Source organism: Dryobates pubescens, chromosome 18, assembly GCF_014839835.1.
Source record: "Dryobates pubescens isolate bDryPub1 chromosome 18, bDryPub1.pri, whole genome shotgun sequence".
NCBI lineage: Eukaryota > Metazoa > Chordata > Aves > Piciformes > Picidae > Dryobates > Dryobates pubescens.
The window spans coordinates 16,109,615-16,128,085 of record NC_071629.1 but is presented as its reverse complement, the minus strand read 5'-3'; the positions used below and the strand labels follow the sequence as shown (position 1 = coordinate 16,128,085).

Genomic DNA, 18,471 nt, shown 5'->3' with positions numbered 1-18,471 from the left:
TGCAGGATTGTCCATTTTGGTCTAGTGGTCATGGAAATGCTGGGTTGAAGGTTAGAGTTGATGATCTTAGTGTTTTTTTTCCAACCTTAATGAATCTCTGATTCTATACAGGCAGGGTGAGGAGTCCTCATATCTTAGACCACCTTTAGCTTCTCTGAAGGACCAGGTTTTGACTCTTGTCTTCCCCCTCTTCCATGCAGCAAATGTTCAACACTGACACAGTCAGATATGAGCTGGGTGAGACCAGGAAGCACCAGGAGCTTTCTAGAGCCAAGCTTGTGAATAATCAGGAATGCCTGAGTTGAAGCAACCTGACATCAACCTCATGGCTACCTTGTTCTACACATACAGAGAGGAGAAGAAGCTTGAAGGAGCTCTAAGGAGAAGGCAGGCTCTTTTCCACAAGAACCTCTGCTAGAGGTGTCTGAAGAGTCAGCTGTCAGCTGGAGAGGATGGATGATTGCCCTGCTGTGGTCACATCTTATGCCTCTGCCACAGCTCTTCCATGATGCCACTCAAATAAACTGCTCCACAGAATGAATCACAGAATGGTTTGGGGTGGAAGTGACTTTTAAAGGCCATCCAATTGCACACCCATCTCTATCAGGGTGTCTGGCATGACCCTGAATACGAAGCACAGAGGCACTTGGAGCTACAGCTGAGCCTGGCTGGCTGTGTAGGATCTCATTGGTCACTGCTACCTGGGGACAGCGAACATCTCCTCGTCCCTGAGCATGGGGAAAAGAGAGAGATGAAACCTTGCAATTGGCTGCCCAGAACTTGACCAACCTAGACACATTTCAGCCATGTCCAAGACAACAGCTGCAGAGCTACCAAGGCACCATGGCAGCTTCGAATTCACGTGCAACCACCCACACCCCCCTCCAAGCAACAACTTGATCCAACCACAGGCTGGCAAGGCCATGAGCTCCTCAAGCTAGACAAGTGGGGCATCAGCTTCATCAGAAGCACCACACAAACCTGCCTGTCCCAGGAGATCATCTGGGGGGTCCTGTTGTGCTGGGAGCTGTGCTGAAACTCTACAGCATGACCACTACACCCCCTCCCCGTCCCCCCTAACCCCCCAACCCTCTCTGCTGTTACTGCCTGAAATTAAACCCACTAGAGTGAAAAACGCTCTAACACAGCTTCATTAGTCTAATTACAAGGCAATAATTCCTAATTGCTCCACTAATTTCTGTATTTGAAAAGGAAGGAGGATGCGAGAGCCCTTTTACCGCACCCACATGCCATTGACCTTAAGCACCGATGTCTGGAGATGAAAGCAAGGAGGAAGGAGAAGTTCGTTTTGCTTTCAAGGGCAGAGCTTGGGCTTTGCATCGCCGATCCACAAACAGCACAGGACCGAAAACCTCCTCGAGTCACACAATCGTTCAGGCTGGGAAAGACCTCCAAAGTCACCCAGTCCAACCCCCCAGCTCAGGCAGGGGCACCCCCAGCAGTTTCCCCGGGATCACAGCATCCAGCTGCGTTTGGAAGCTCTCCAGAGAAGGAGATTCTATGACCCCTCTGGGCAGCCTGCTGCAGGGCTCCAGCACCCTCACACCCAAGGAGCTTCTCCTCCTGTTGGGGTTCCAGTTTGTGCCCACTGCCCCTTGTCCTGTCCCTGGGCACCACTGGGAAGAGTCTGGCCCCATCCTCTTGCCCCCCACCCTTTAGCTCATGTGGTGAGCTGGTCTCCTTGTATCCCACAAGAATGGCAGGGACCTCACCCCAGAGCCATGGAATCATTAAGGTTGCCAAAGGAGTCTAAGCTCATCAAGTCTAACCTTCTACCCACCACCTCCATGACCACTAAGCCGTGTCCCCAGCTGCCATGTCCACATGTATCTTGAACACCTCCAGGGATGGGGACTCCAGCACCTCCCTGGGCAGCCTGTTCCAGTGCCTGACCACTCTGGCAGGAAAGAGAGAGCTCCAGGACATCACAGAGAAGGTACAAAATCCTGCCCAAAAAAAACCCTTTGGCATTTTTGTGTAAGAAACCCAAACCCTGCCAGCTGTGGGAACCAGGAGCTCCAGCTCCAGGAGGAGAAGCTCTTGGCAACAGGTTTAATGTCTTTTTCTTTGGCAGATTGACCAAGATAAATCAGGCTAAGCACAAGGTCCTGCCCAATCTGAGCAAGCAGATGAGCCCTGCTCAGGCTTTGTCCTGTCCATCAGAGGGGTGGGGATGGGGTGCTGGAGACAACATTTACCAAGCCCAAAAGTAGGATGAAGCAAGGACAGAGGGAGGTGCTCCTCTCTGCACCAGCTCTACCACTCCCAGCCCTTTCTTTCCTGGGAGCTGATTTCATAGCAGTTCTGAGAGACACAGAACAAGGAGGAGCAGGAGAGACAACACTCTTTAGCTGCACCCCCCTGTCCCACACAGGTCCTCGTAGGGGAGTGGGGGTGGGGGTGGAGATGCAGGAGGGATGCAGCTCGCCCCAAGCCTCCTGAGAGGTTGCCATGGGTTACAGGCTGAGGATTGAGCAGTGCTGTCCTGACTCACCTTGCCCACACACAGCCCACTCCCAGTTTGCCCAATGCCATGCCCCCTCCTCCAGCTCGTAAATTAAGGGGTGGGGAACAGATTGTAGGTGGACATGGGGTGAGAGGCAGCGACACTACAGGGACAAGGAACAAAGACTTGGACCCAAACCTTCCACCTCTGCCCCATCTGGGTCCTCAGACCCTCCCTGTAGCGCTCAGCTACCATTGTGGAGCCACACTTCAGCCCCACAGCCCACAGAAGAGAACTTCATAGACTCACAGAGCGGTTTGGGTTGAAGGGACCTTCAGAGGTCATCCAGTCCACCCCCCCTGCAGTCAGCAGGGACATCTGAGACTACAGCAGGTGGCTCAGAGCCTCAAAGAAGCTGACCTGCAGCGGTGCCAGGGATGGGGTATTGCCCACCCCTCTGGCCAGCCATCTCCTCACGCTTTAAGGATGTAAGGAATCGATTCCTGTCTCTCCCATCCCCACTAGAGGGTTAGGAAAGGAAAGCCCTCCTCTTCCTCCCTGGCCAGGCAGAGGGAGCAGGAGAAGCAGGGAGAAGAAGCAGCAGCAGCACCCCAACTGCCCTCTGCAAAGCTCAGAGGAGCAGCCTCCCTGCCCAGCCCTACCTGTGGAGGCTCCTCAGCTGTGGCTTCCTCCCAGAACCAGACCGATGTGGAGCAGTCCCCAAGCAGCAATTTCCTGGCACTTTGAGGCTCCCCAGGGGCTGGCAGCAGGTATCTCCCAGCCTCCCTGGCAGCGAGGGCGGCTGTGGGCGAAGCTGGGCAGCCTTTACCTGCCGAGAGAGGGCTGGCTCCTGGAAGCCAAGCCTTGTTTTGAGGAGGAGACTTGGGTGTGTTCTGCCCTTGAGGGGAATCAAACAGGTTTCTCCATTCAGAGGACAAGGTCTCCCCTCCCTGTAAGCTCTCCTCTTGCATTCCTCACATTCTCCAGCCAATGCCACCTTCCCCAGCCCAGTGCTGCTGTGGGACAACAGAGGGCAGTCCCCTCCCCTGCTCTCCCCCCACACCATTTCTTCTGCAGCTTTGTCCTGCAGGAAGGGGCAGCAGCCCCCCAGGGCCATACAGGTGCCCCCTGCCTCCCAGATCCTGAGGGAGCTGCTTACAGCAGCAGGAACTAGGGCTGTAATTAGCACTCAGCACTGATTGTCTCCTTCTAATTAAGTCAGGTGCAGGGCTGTGATTATTGCTGCTCACTGCAGAGGAAATTGCCACGTGTTCCGCTCTTCCTCGCTTCAGTTCCTCTTCTAACTGCTGTGCTCACTACAAGGTCCCTGAGATCCAGCTGTGGGGAGGCTCCAAAGGGACACAAAGCCTTTGATTACCTCAAGATCCCTGAGATCCAGCTGTGGGGAGGCTCCAAAGGGACACAAACCCTTTGGTTACCTCAAGATCCCTGAGATCCAGCTGTGGGGAGGCTCCAAAGGGACACAAACCCTTTGGTTACCTCAAGATCCCTGAGATCCAGCTGTGGGGAGACTCCAGAGGGACACAGCAAGACTTCAGACTGGAAGAATTTCTTCATTGAAAGGGTTCTCAAAGCCTGGAACAGGCTGCCCAGGGAGGTGGTTGAATCCCCATCCCTGGAGGTGAGAGCTGTGGTGCTGAGGGCCCTGGTTTAGCACCAGCCTTGGGAGAATTGGAGAATGGTTGGGACTCAATGATTTTAGAATCATTTCAGCTGGCAAAGTCCTTTATGATGCTATGACCCTGGGATACCACCAGATCCTTGAGGTCCAGCTGTAGTGAGGCTCTAAGTGGATGCAGCAAGACTCTTGGATCCATTTTTTGCCTGTTCCTAAAGACCAGATGTTGGGGATGTGAGTTTAGAGCCCTTCTGAGGCAGTGCAAGGCTGCCCCAGGCTGGTGAGAAGGTGATGAAGACCCAACCAAGCATCTCTCAGGACCTCTCTTCAGCACTGCAACCAGCAGCACACAGTTCCCCTGCTCCTATGAACCCCTCAGAAGGAACTCCAGGTCTGTAGAACCATAGGATGAATTCACAGAATTGTTTTGGTTGTTGACTTCTAAGATTGAGTCCAACCATCATCCCAACACCACCATGGCCACTAAACCATGTCCCCAGGCGCCATGTCCACACTTGTCTTGAACACCTACAGGGATGGTGACTCCAGCACCTCCCTGGGCAGCCTGTTCCAGTGCCTGCCCACTCTTGCAGCAAAGAAGTTGTCCCTGACATCCAGTCTAAACCTCCCCTGGCACGACTTCAGGCCACACAGGAGATGAGCTGATGGAGAAACATGCTCCTGTGCTCTCCTCAAACCTTGGTGAGGGATCTGCTGCAGGATGGTGGGCAAACAACCAGCTGGGGATGTGCTATAACAGGGCTGATAACCCAGCCCTGGCTGGCAGCAGCACAGTGAAGATCATATCTCAGAAGCCCTGATGTCAACCTTGTTGTTCCAACCCCAGCTATTCCCCCTGATCCAGTCAGCAGCAGCCCAGGCTCAGCTGAGCTTTCTTCCCCAGAGGCTGTTGGTGATCCCAGCTGAGATAAGCTGAGGAGATGTGGTAGTCACAGAGGCACACCCTGAGCTGGGAGTGGGCATGGAGGGGTGTCCAGCTCAGGAAGGGTTTGAAGTGAGCTGTTGCAAATGCAGCCCAGACCCTACCTCTGAAGCATCCTCTGCTTGAGGGCTCCAGCTGACAGTGCAGCTTTATTTTCAGCAAGCCCTGAGTCATCCCTGAGTTTGCTGAAGGTTCCTTCGGGTTCTTTCCTGGAACAGTAGTGACTAAGAACCTGGGTAGGCTTTTGGGTACAGCAGCTTCTCTGCCAAGCAAGCAGAAAGGACACTGCAGGGTCAAAGGATCAGGATATGTTGTCCCCAGCGTGAAGGCACCGCTCCACAACCAGCATTCAAACAAGATCCACACCGTGCTTTGGCTTGGAAGGGACCTGAGAGACCTTCTACTTCCAAACTCCTGTCATGGGCAGGGACACCTTCCACTAGCCCCGGCTGCTCAAGGCCTCATCCAACCTGGATGAACACCCCTAGGGAGGGGGCAGCCATGACCTCATGGTGGTTCTTTTAACATTCCACACCAAAGAATCGGTGAAGAAGGTCCTAAACCAACACAGCCAGAGGCTGAGTGCTGGGTTTGGGGTGGGGGTTTCAACTATTTTGTTGGGTTGGCAACATCTGAGGCTAAACCATCAGTTGGCCATCAGTGCTGTTCTCCTCCTCAGAAGAGAGGAACCCAGCCAAGAATTGCTTTTCTAATTAACTCACAGGAGATAGGTGCAGCATGAAGTCATAGTTTGTTATTAGCTTGAAAATGCAGGTCCAAGCAGATGTAGGAAGCATCCAAAGCCAGGCCTCAAAGCCAGGGGTGTGGCAGCGAGGGAAGAAGAGCAGGGAAGGTGTTTGCAAGCTGGCAGCTCCATCACAACAAGTGGGACATGTGAGGTGCCGGTGACAGACAGGCTGTGGGGCACGTAGCCTCGGCAGACGCGGCCAGGCCGAGCCGGAGGAGAACCGCAACGGGAGCGGCTGCTCCGGCTGGCCTGAGCCAGGCCAGAGCTCCCTCTGCTCAGCATGGGACTTCTCAGCTCACTCTCTGCCCAGGGAGGCACTGAGACATTAGTGATACCATGGCAGATGGAGAATCATAGCGTCACAGAATCGTTTTGCCTGGAGAAGACCTCGGAGAGCATCAGTCCGACCCTTACCCCAGCCCTGCCAGGCCACCACCAAACCACAGCCCTCAGCACCACCTCTCCAGGGCTTTGAAATGCCTCCAGGGATGGGGGACTCCACCACTGCCCTGGGCAGCCTGGGCCAGGCCTTGACAACCCTCAAGGGCAAGAAATTGTTCCTCATGACCAACCTAACCTCCCCTGGGGCTACTGGAGGCCATTTCCTCTTGTCCAACTCCCACACATACCTTACCCAGTGTACACCAATGTCAACCACAGCTTTGCCTTCGATTTCCCAGCAAAGAGAGCAGGACAGGGACACCTTTCCAGTCCTTTTTCTTTCTTTTCCCCTGTAGAAAAGGCTTTTCAAACTTTGTTGAGCTGAAAATAATCCTGGCCAACCAGGCAGACAGCTCACCTTGACCTGGAGACCTCCAGAGCTGTGGAGCCAGCCCAGTTTGTGAACACTGCAAACAAAGCCCAGTAAGCACCCCTGTGGTGCTCAGCAGCTCAAACAACTAAGGACAGCCAGTCCCAAACAAGCCTTTGTGGGTTTATCCCAAGGAAGCTCTTAGATAAACCTCTCTTTCCAAAGGCTAGCTGCTCACCCTTCCCACCAGCAGGCACAGAAACCCTGATGAGTTGTTTTCTTCCTCATAATTGCAGCAGCACTTTCAGCCCTTTAACGAGGTGGCAATCCCAAAATCACAGCAGGGGCCAGAAGCTGAAGAAGTTTTTTTGCTAGTAAGATGGTCTGTGTGACACCTGGAAGAGCCACAGGGCCACCAGGGCACTCCAGATCAGAGGCAAAGAGACCCTCAGGGCTGAAGGGGGGGGAAGGAGAGACCCTCAGGGCTGAAGGGGGGGGAAGGAGAGACCCTCAGGGCAGAAGAGGGGGGAAGGAGAGACCCTCAGGGCTGAAGAGGGGGGAAGGAGAGACCCTCAGGGCTGAAGTGGGGGGAAGGAGAGACCCTCAAGGCAGTCTGAAGGGGAAGAAGAGATCCTCAAGCACTGAAGTCTATTGGGAGATCTCCTCATTTCTCAATACCACTTTCTCCTGTCTACCTCTGCCCCCCACCCTTGCACTGAAGGTGGAAGGAAGGTGACTAACCTCTCAATCCTTTGGGCCTCTGCCAAGGGGACAGAAAACCAAAGCCTCAGTAGAGAGGGAGCAGGGCTGTGACGAGTAGCAGGGTGTAAAACCACTACACCCATTGGTTATGAGGGAATCAAACTGGTTTTTCATGAAGTGTCATTACAAAGGGCTGCCTGGCTTCACCTTCCTCACAGCAGGCAGGACACAACCATGAACCCTTGGCTAGTTGCTGAGAGGTGGGGAGACACTGAAACAGGCTGCCCAGGGAGGTTGTGGATGTCCCCTCCCTAGAGGTGTTCAAGGCCAGGCTGGATGAGGCCTTGAGCAACCTGGGCTAGTGGGAGGTGTCCCTGCCCATGGCAGGGGTTTTGGAACTAGATGATCTTCAAGGTCCCTTCCAAACCATTCTTTGAATGAATCTCAGCCACAGTCAAGAAGACAAATCTGCAGAGGAGGTCAGGAGCTCTCAGCACTGGGGCAAAAGGAGAGGCTGTGGCCAAGCCTGATGGCTTTGCTGTGACAGCAAACCACACACACTCACCAGGTACACCCTAGCCAGGCTCTGTTGCAAGCAGGGGAGGAGAGAAGGCTGAGGGGAAACCTCACTGCAGTTACCAGTCTTAGAGGCAGCAAAGCTGGTGAAGGGTCTGGAGAACAGGTCTGGTGTGGAGCAGCTGAGGGACCTGGGGTTGTTCAGTCTGGAGAAGAGGAGGCCAAGGGGGAACCTCACTCCTCTCTACAACTCCCTGAAAGAAGGCTGCAGAGAGGTGGTGGTCAGTCTCTTCTCCCTCGTATCAGGTAATAGAGGGAGAAGAAATGGCCTGAAATTGTGCCAGGGGAGGTTCAGGTTGGACATAAGGAACAGTTTCTTTCCTGCAAGAGTGGTCAGGCATTGGAACAGGCTGCCCAGAGAGGTGCTGGAGTCACCAGCCCTGGCCCTGGCACTTGGGGACATGGTTTAGTGGCCACGGTGGTGTTGAGTTGAAGGTTGGACTGGATGGTTTGAGAGGGCTTTTCCAACCCAAACCATCCTGTGATTAGGGAGCTGCTTATTTATTTCCCAGCACCAGCTCAGCAGGCTTCCTCCAGGCTCTGAGGCAGAGGAGCTGCTTTCCTCTGGCAGAACAAAGAGCAGGTTGCACCATCGCTCCCATCTGTGGAGCTGGCACTTGGCAGAGGCTTGCACAAGCCCCAGCGAAACTCGGTAAACACTTCTCTCCATCCAGCAGCAGCAGCAGAAGACAGCCCACTCCTGCCAGCCTTGCAGGGCTAACAGGTGTGGAACTCCTGCTGCTGCCTGCTGATCACCAGCATCAGCACTGAACAGCACACACAAGGATCAAGAGGTGAAGCTCCCAGAGAGGGCTGCCTCTGAGGTCCCCGGGTTCCTGCCACCGAAGGCACTGAGCTCCCGCAGTGATAGCCACGTGTGGTGCAAACATTCTCCTCCACCTGAAACTTCCTACACACCCACCTTGGGCTTGGCTGAAGTTTGCCTCCGTGCCTTCTTGCCCACTGGATGTGCAAGATCATTTCTGACCTGCTTTGACATCAATGGTTCCTCTTATCTGGTGGAGGGAATCGAGTCAAGCCACAGTTTTCCCTCTTTAGCACTGAGGCCTGTCTGGAGAGCAGCTTCCCTTGGTACCTCTCAGGCCATAGAGTTCCTCCTCTGCATGGCCCCTCTGCAGTCTCTCTGTAAGAGAAGTGGGTTCTTGGTTCTCCACCTAGAAAACTACAGACTGGTTTGGCATGGAAAGGACCTCAAAGATCATGGAATGGTTTGGGTGGGAAGGGACCTCCAGAACTCATCTAGCCCAACCCTCCTGCAGTAAACAGGGACACTTTCAACTAGTTCAGGTTGCTCAGAGCCCCTATCAAGCCTGCCCTTGAATGTCTCCAGGGATGGAGCCTCCATCACTTCCCTGGACAACCTGTTCCACCACCCACCACCCTCACAGTAAAGAGCTTCTTCCTAATGTCCACCACCCACTGCCACGGGCATCTTCAACTAGCCCAGGTGGCTCAAAGCCCCATTAAAGCCTCTCCAGGGCCCGTAAAAACACTTTTATTCCTCTCCCTTTCCTTCCCTCTCCTTTCTCTAGGGTAAGCAACAGAAGCTATCTCCATTATCTCTCCTACTGCTTATCAAACCAAAACCACTCTCAGGTCAGCAAAATTAGGAGCAGCAGCAAGAAAAAGCCAGGAGGGCAAAGTGAGAGAGATAAGAACGCTGACAAGAGCCTTTGAAGTCTTTGGCAGCTCCTGGAGAGCATTACCAGGAACAAGAGATGGCAACTGCTTTTGACCATTTGGAAGGAGCTGGTGATCATGGCAGTTTGGCTTTGCAGCCTGCTGCTGGCTTGCTGACACACTCAGAGGATGAAGGCTGGGAAGAGGTGACAGGAAAGCAGAATCACGGAGTTGTTTTGGTTGGGAGAGACCTCTAAGATCATCGACCTAACACCACCACAGTCATTAAACCCTGTCCCAAAGTGCCATGTCCACACATTTCTTGAACAGCTCCAGGGGTGGTGACTTCACCACCTCCCTGGGCAGCCTGTTCCAGTGCCTGGAAAGTACAGATGGGCCTCTGTGGGCTTGCCCAGAAAACACCACATGGGGCTCACGAAGGTGCTGATTAAGATGAGAGAAGGAGTTGAGAAAAGGTTTGATCAGGGGTAGAAGGTCAGGATAAAGTGAGGTTCCCCCTCGGCAGTGGCCAAGATTGAGGCACAGCAAGTTGGGCTCCACCACAGCAACAAAGCCTGTTTACTTCTGGGCTGGAAAACAGAAGTCTCTCAGGCTGCCAGGAGAAAGGCTGGGAACTGACCTAATTATAGAGGGAGCACCAGGAGAAGCCAGCCCCAGCATGATGCAAGGCTTCTCTCTGTGCCCAGCTCTGCTCACCCCCACACCGCCCAACCTCTGCCTTGCCCTTTCTGGGCTGAGCAGACACGTGAGGGAAACCAACCTGCCTGCTGCTTGGCATCCAGCAGGCTTGAACTGCCACTGCCTCTTCTTTCTCTAGCACCTACTGGTTGTCACCTTCCCCTTTTACCTGGGGGAGTCCTCTAAAGACACAGGGAGATGAGTAACCCTGCATGGGCACTGTGTCCAAGGACTGGGGGACAGCAGCTCCGGGGACTGATGGAAGCTGCAGGGCAGATCTAGCTGGGAAATGCCATCTAGAGGCCACAACCTGCCCTCTTCTTCAGAGGAGACCACAACCTCTCTGGGCAGCCTGCTCCAGGGCTCCAGCACCCTCACACCAAACCTGCTGGGTTCTAGTCTGTGCCCATTAGCCCTTGTCCTGCCACTGGGCACCACTCAAAAGAGTCTGGCTCCATTCTCTTGCCCCCCACCCTCCAGCTCTTGCTGGATAATGAGATCACCTCTCAGGCTGCTCTTCTCCAGGCTCTGCAGCTCCAGGTCTCTCAACCTCTCCAATATCTCCATAGCCTCTCCTGGACTCTCTGCAGTAGCTCCCAGTCTCCTTGAACTGAGGAAACCAGACCTTGGACCCAGCACTCCAGATGTGGCCTCATTTTCCCCCACAAGTGTTCTCACATCACAACTCATTTATTTTGCTCTCAGTGGGGCACTGGCACCCATTTACAGACACAGGGAGCCATAAAAAGGTCTCTCCATGAACACCAAGTTTGTGCCAGTCTCAGGTACCAGGGTGGTGAGACACTGGAACAGATTGCCTTGGAAGGATGTGGATGGCCCCACCCTGGAGGTGTTCCAGGCCAGGTTGAATGAGGCCTTGAGCAGCCTGGGCTGGTGGAAGCTGTCCCTGCCCATGGCAGGGGAGTTGGAAGTGGATGATCTTCAAGGTCCAGGTCCCTTCCAAGCCAAACCACTCTATGAATCTGTGATGCTGCTCCCAGAGGCCAATGCAGCTCAGATCTTTGAGAGCAACCACTGCCTCCTACCAAGATGGACTGGGGGCTGGCAGAAGAAAACCTAGGGACCACAGAGCTTGTTTTGAACAAGTCTCTGAAGAACTGAACTCTGCAATTCAAACTTGAAATACTTAACCCTACAGACTGGGGGAGTGGGGGAGGAACAGAAGGTCAAGGTGACTGACCAGTGCAAACCAGAGCTGTCCAGGCAACTGGCCAGTAGTTAGCTCAAGATCAGGCAAGGCAAAGGTTGGTAAACCCAGCCAGCTGTTGAAGCAGCAAATAAAAGCAGCTGTCAGGGGCTGAGGCTGAACTAAATGTAGAGAATTGGTTCTGGCTTAGCTCAAACCAGGACAAAAACTCAGCATAAAACTCTCCAAAGCTCATTGCTCCAGGACTCCTGCAGCACATGGAGCTCCCAGAGGAGGTTAAAGCTCCTTGAGGGAGGCAATTCTGCAACTGGAAACACCAAAACTCCTGGGGAGCCAGGAAGTGGCACCGAGGGAAGCTCCAACTCTACTCTAAACCCTTCATTTGAAACCAAATCAGAACTGCAGCACTGAAAATAAATTACAGGCTAAAGGCCACATCATCTAAATGTCAAACTAAGCAGCTTGGTGGATTTGATAACCCTTTTCTTGTGGGGGGGAAAAAGGATTTTGTTCCATGTACTAAGTGGTCCAAGCAACAACAACAACAAAAAATCCCCATTTCCAGCAATAAGATGTCAGAGAAGATGAGAGCTTTGCCCAGGAGGATCTTCCAACCCATGCAGCTCTTGTGGGAAGAGAGCAAGGGTGAAATGAGAAGCGGTGACTGACCACAGCAAAGGTTTCTCCCTCCCAGAAGGAATGATTAAAGTCCTGTTCATGCTGAGATGCTCAGAACGGGCTCTGCCCTCTCAAAGATGGACCACAACAGTAGGAAGTCATCTCTTCATGATTTATTTGGGTTATTTCTGAGCAGAAACAGGCTCCTGCAGAAACAAAGGCCCATGCCTCCCTGCAGAGAGAGGCCTCTTCTCAGGTTTCCTTCGGATGCTGCAGCAAGAAGCCAAAGAATCCTGGGAGGGAATAACAAAATTCTCTTCAGTGATTGAAGAGATGGTGGCAGAACTGCTTATTTTTTTTTGGTTTGGCATGAGCCTCTTGTCTAGCAAAAAACTGCCAAACCACAGAGAGAGGAACCAGTCCTGAGAAGTGTTTCATTCCCCAGCCTGCAGCTCTTGGAGGAGGCGGCTGCTAGCCCCAGAGCAACAAAACAGAGGAGGGTGGGGAGAGAAGGTGAAGGAATGCTGAGAGCTGAAGAGGGCACAGCAGGGTGTTTGGTCACAGTCCACAGGGTTCAGCAGCTGCTTCAAACCCAGAAGACACATCAAAGGACAGAACTGTCAGCACAGACACAACGTGATGGGGGGGGAAGTCTAACCCTGATCAAAATCACCTTGATAACAGAGAGCAGGAGGAAGGACTTGAGGAGAACTCCCTTGGCCCAGAATATTACTGATGAAATTTGCTGCAGTTTTCAAAGGGGATGTCAAAGGAATGACCAAAATGAAGGAGCAAAGAATCCATGGAGGGCTTGTCAGGCCTTAGCCCGGCGTAGCTGGGGGTAGCTCTGCACAGTCCTCTCTATTGCTTCATCCAAGCTCACCACTGGCTTGTAGCCCATGGCCCTTTTGGCCCGTTCACAGCTGTAGTAGTGAAAAGTCCCAGCTAAGGCCACCCTCATGGGGGTGAAAGTGGCCTTGATGGTGACCAGTGGCCTGAGCAGCCAGAGCAGCAGAGAGAGGAAGAGGGCCAGGTAATAGGCCAGCCCGTAGGGGATGTGGTACTTGGGAGGGTCGTAGTTCAAGCCGGTCAGGATGCGGGCCATGAAAGCCCAGAAGGGGATGGGCTCGTCGTTGGTGATGTGAAAAGCCTGCAAGAGAGCAAGACAAAAAGCCAGATGGTAAAACCATTGTGGTTTTCATCACCTTGTCACCCTGGTGGCCCATCTTCATGCTGAGGAGACTTGACATCCCTGCTGAGCTGCCTGAGAACGCCGTCATGAGAGGCTGCTTTGCACTAACCACCTCTGGCTGGGAAGTGATGAAGTCCTCCTTTGCTAAGGAATCCAGAAGCTCCATGGAATGGCTTGGGTTGGGAGGGACCTTCTAGTTCCAGCTTCCCTGCCATGGGCAGGAACACCTTCCACTAGACCAGGGTGTTCAAGACCTCATCCAACACCTTCACAACCTCCCTGGACGACCTGTTCCGGTGCCTCCCCACCCTCACCCTACAGAGCTTCTTCCCAACATCCAGCCCAGATCTGCCCTCCTCCAGCTTCAATACTCCAGACACTCCAACACTTCTGGCACTGCAGAAGTTCAGATCACTCATAAATGCTCAAACTGAATGACACAACACAAAGCAAACACATTAGGACACACCCAGAGAGCATGGAGATGCCATGACCATCTATAGAAGTTTCTCCTGTTGCAAGCTGGAGCATAAAAGCTCAAGTCCCATCCTTCTTAGGCAGGCATCTTGCCTGCCCACAAATCCATCTGGATTTCCATGCTGTAAAACTCTTGTGAAAGAAGCTGAAGTTTCTTCATACATCTCAGAATCATTTAGGTTGGAAAAGTAACTTTAAGATCATGAAGTCCAACCATTAACCCTCAGCACCACATCTCCAGGGCTCTGAAACCCCTCCAAGGACGAGGGCTCCACCACCGCCCTGGGCAGCTTGGGCCAGCCCTTTCCAGCTCTTTCCAGGAAGAAATTGTTCCTCATGTCCAACCTAAAATCCCCCTGGGGCAGCTTGAGGCCCATGTGGTTGCACACAACAGTCACCAGATGAGGACCCATTCATTATGCCCACAGAGAGAAAACCCTGCCCCATCCATGTGTGCTGACTCCCCTCATCTCCACGATGGCTCTGCAGCACAGACCAAAAAGGAGCAGGAATTACAGAGCAGGGCTTACAGATCAAGTTCAGCTAGTGGACACCAGCTGCCCTCCCCCAGCTAGGTCCTTCCTTACCTTCCCACACAGGGGAGAGCCCTTCTGAAGATGCTCTGCAGCCAGGATGTGCCCATGGACCACATTCTCCACGTAGGTGAAATCCACCAAGTTCTTGCCATCCCTGCATGGAGAACAGGAAGAACTCCAGCTGAAAAATCTGCTGTGGCCAAAGGAAGGAGTTTCACACAAGGTCTATTTACTCCAAGGTTCACCTTCCCCCACTCTCTCATGCTGCAGCTTCAGCAACTTCCATCAGAGAGAAGAAATTGCTCATTTTAGAGAGGACAGGCTCCTACTGCCTCAGCTCTCAGGGCCCTCCAAATTTACACTCCCATAGCAGCACCGCTTTCAAACCTCCCAAGTTCCCCAGTTTCTAGGTGCTGCAGGTCCTGCAGGTCTTGGGATCAGCAGCAAGTGATCCACAGAAGCAGAACAAAGAAGTGGCAGAAAGAAAGTCACTTCAGGACAAGCTTTCAATTACAAATGTCTTGGCTCCTGAAATTCTAACTGAGTCCCTCAAAAAGCCAACTTCAGCCCTGGCTACAGCAGATTTAACTCACTCTGAGACAGCTATTTCTACACAGAAAAATCAGTCTGCTGTCACCTCCCAGAGTCCAGCTACATCAGACAAATGGTTTGGTACAAAACCACCACCCTACTCATTTGGCCATAAACCCAGGGCTGCTGCAGCCAAGCATTCTCAGTGCCCTGCTCTGAGCCAGAGCAGAGCTGATTCTGGTCAGGATGTGATGTCCCAGCTCAGGCTCTGCTCAGTGAGGCACTTTCTGAAGTTCAGGGCAGGCTTGCACAGCCAGGGGCTGCTTCCAGCTGGTGGGCAGAATTCCTGCCAAGGGCTGGGCTGCAGCAAGGCTCTGCCTTGGCCTCGCTCCTGGGCACACCAAGGGCACTGCTACATCTTGTGCCCTACCCTGGGGGGCAGGAAGGCAGAGGTGGCACCAGTGGGGAGGAGCAGACAGGACAGGTGACCCTCAAGTGCCCAACAAGGGATTGCATCCCATGGAGGGCATCCTCAGGAGACAGCTGAGGGATCATCAGGGTCAAGCCTTTATTTTGCTGGCCAGTGCCCCAGGAGGACTCTGCCTCTTCTGCCTTCCATCCTGGTCCCAGTTCCAGAATCCAGCACCTGGTTTCCACCTGCTGCTGAGTCCAGTCTGGGACTTGCCCAGTGCCCAATGGTGACATCACTGCCATCAGGGGGCTGGTTCCATGTTGGTTTGGGTCTGTCTCTATTTCATGGGGTTATTCTTTCCATCCCAGCTGGCTTAGTTTCTTTCCCATCCCAACACTCTCTCTCCTTTCCTCCCTTTCTTTTCCCTTTGGGAAGCAGAGTTGTTCCAGGCAGCCCAACCCTGACCCCTGACAGCTGCTAACTGATCAGTTTGAGAGGTCAGTGCAGGGCTGAACTGGAAGAATTAGAGCAACAGAGAAAAAAAAACCCAACCAACCTCTCCAAACCCAAACTCTCTCTTCCCTTCCTTCCCTCTACCCCAGGCACACATCCCCATGTGCAGACACAAACAAACCAGCTCTCTGCATACAACAGAAACCTTTTCTAAATGAAAGAGCACATTTCAAGAGCATAAACCAATGCACACAAATATTCTTAGTAGCAAGCTTGGGCTATTTCTTGCTCTTAAAATTTCCCTGGCCCACTAGAAGCTCTGCAAGGCTCAATGCCTTTGATCTTGTATTCAGGAATATGCACAGCCTGCCATGAAGGCTTTTTAATTGCAAGAGCCTCCAATGCCACAAGTGTATATGAATTCAATTAGCAGCAGGCAGTCTGAGCTCTCTCCTATCTAAAAGCACAGCTCTTTAGACAAGGCACAGGCAGCCCAAGCCACTCATCTTTTTGCATGATGAGCCTCTGAGGGCATGAACTGCTCAGATTTTACATGCAGAATGCTCAGTTTTCCTCATGCACCACTCATTTCTCCTTCCTTCCTTTCTACCCCCCCTCCTCCTCCTTCCTTCCCCTCCCTTCCCATTTCTTCCTCCCCCTTCCTTCCTTCCCACTTCTTCCTTCAACTTTCTCCTTTCCCCTTCCTTTTCCTTCTCCTTCCCCACAAGTGGAAAATGGCCCACAAGTGAAACCAACCAAACATCCCTCCCACAGCACCACTCCTGCTTTCACCTTGTTCCCCTTCCACAAGGGCTTCACAGCTTCAGCATCAGTTTTACTAAAAGCTGCTCACTGCCTGAGCTTTGCTCACCCAATGATGAACTTCATTTTGCCACTCTTAGCTGCCTGGATGAGGATGGGAACCAGCTGAGGGTCTCTAGGGCCAAATATTCCATGGGGACGAATAGCAGTAGTGAGGAAATTGTTGGCTGGGTCATTGGCACTGAGCACTTCCTGGAGGGGACAAAGAAAAGGTAACCAAAATCAGGAGAAAAGCCCCAGAAACATCAGGGGAGAGAAAGGTCCTAGCCCCAAAACAAGGCAGCCTGGGGGGGGAGGGAAGGAAGGCAGGAGGGGGGGGGAAGGAAGGCAGGAGGGGGGGGGAAGGAAGGCAGGAGGGGATCCTGCTCCCATCCCTCCCAGACTTCCCCCTTTGTGCTGGACATGATGTTTATGGTCTGGGATACACCTGGAGCCAACTCAGGCCACCTGTCCTGGCCTCTGCCCCTCACAGCTTAATCAAAAGTGCTAATGGCCTACAGCCCAAGGCAGGCCTAGGCCTCCATCCCAGTGAAACCAGTACAACCAGCCACAGGACACATAACTGAGTGCTTAACTATGTGGAGTGGCAGAGAGCTGCTCAGAAAGCAGCCCCTGGAGCAAACCATCAGCCTGCCTCAGGAGATGGACATGGATCACCTTGGAAAGAAGCAAGTGGCAGCCACACAGCCACCTGTCATCCTTCTGTGACCAGCACAAATGACCCCAGAGCTGGCTGAGGGGGAGGGCTGAGATCAGGCTGATTCCTCTAAGCAAAGGGAATTCTCCCTGCCAGCTCTGGCAGCCATTGCTGGATGTGATTCCACACAGATTTCCTCTGTGACCCCAAGGAGGAGACATCTCATTTCATGAGGAGAGATTCTGGAGGACAAGGGAGATCTGCTGAGTCTTAAGGAGTCCCTTGTGTCCCCCAGGTCATGCCCTACCTCACAGGGGCAGCTTTAGGCACTGAGCATACCACCATTGACCATAGGATGACAAATACCTTCTCCTGTAGGATCTTGGTCTCTGTGTAGTAGTCAATAGGGTTTTTGGCATAAGGGAGGTCCTCAGAACCATTTTTGATGTCTGTGCCCTCAAAAACCACGCTGGCACTGCTAGTTAACACCAGCTTCTGCAAGAGATGGGACAGACAAGGGTTGTTCAGAGCCCAAGACAAAGGGGACATTAATTACAGAGGCTGAGTAAGGACAGTGATGGTGTTCAATCAACTGCTGCTACAGAAAATGATCTGGAGGGGATCGAGGCAACCTCAGGAAGCCTGCAGATGACAGCAAGAGGGGAGGGAGTGCTGGTCTGCTGAGGGTAGGAAGGCTCTGCAGAGGGATCTGCTCAGGCTGGATCAGTGGTCAGTGGGCTGAGGTTCAACAAGGGCAAGTGCTGGATCCTGCACGTGGCTCACAGCAGCCCAATGAATTCTCCAGGCTTGGGGCAGAGTGGCTGGAAACTGCCCAGTGAAAAAGGACCTGGGGGTGCTGGCTGCCAGCAGCTAAGGTGAGCCAGCAGTGTGCCCAGGTGGCCAAGGCGGCCACCAGTAGCCTGGCTTAGACCAGCCAGCAGAACCAGGCCAGGGATTGTCCCCCTGTACTTAGCCACACCTTGAGTCCTGGGGTCAGTTTTGGACCCCTCACTTCAAGAAAGACGTTGAGGGGCTGGAGCAGGTCCAGAGAAGGGCAATGAAATGCATGAAGGTTCTGGAGAACAGGGCTGGTGAGAAGCAGCTGAGGAAACTGGGGTTGTTCAGCCTGGAGAAAAGGAGGCTGAGGGGAGACCTTCTGGCTCTCTGCTGCTCTCTGAAAGGAGGTTGAAGCCAGGTGGGGGGTGGTCTCTCTCCTCCCTAGCACCAAGTGATAGGATGAGAGGAAATGGCCTCAAGTTGCAGTTTTGATGGAACATCAGAAGCTTCTGCACTGAAAGGGTTCTCATAAACTGCAACAGGCTGCCCAGGGAGGTGGTTGAATCCCCATCCTCAGAGGTGTTTCAGAGAGGCAGAGCTGTGGTGCTGAGGGGCATGGCTTAGCCCCAGCCGTGGCAGAGTTAGGGAATGGTTGGATTCCATAATCTTAAAGATCTTTCCC

General features: G+C 53.2%; 1 protein-coding gene across 2 annotated transcripts in view; it reads right to left on the bottom strand.

Moving 5' to 3' along the window:
• Positions 1-11,998: 11,998 nt before the first annotated feature.
• Positions 11,999-18,471, bottom strand: part of NSDHL (NAD(P) dependent steroid dehydrogenase-like) — a 277,264-nt gene continuing 270,791 nt past the window's right edge. For both annotated transcript variants that reach the window (XM_054169502.1, XM_054169500.1), the window contains exons 5-8: positions 17,379-17,507; positions 16,425-16,567; positions 14,209-14,311; positions 11,999-13,102 (exon numbers count right to left, since the gene is read on the bottom strand). In XM_054169502.1, the coding sequence (XP_054025477.1) occupies positions 12,767-13,102; positions 14,209-14,311; positions 16,425-16,567; positions 17,379-17,507 (711 nt within the window). In that variant the 3' untranslated portion in view covers positions 11,999-12,766. The remainder of the gene's footprint in view (positions 13,103-14,208; positions 14,312-16,424; positions 16,568-17,378; positions 17,508-18,471) is intronic.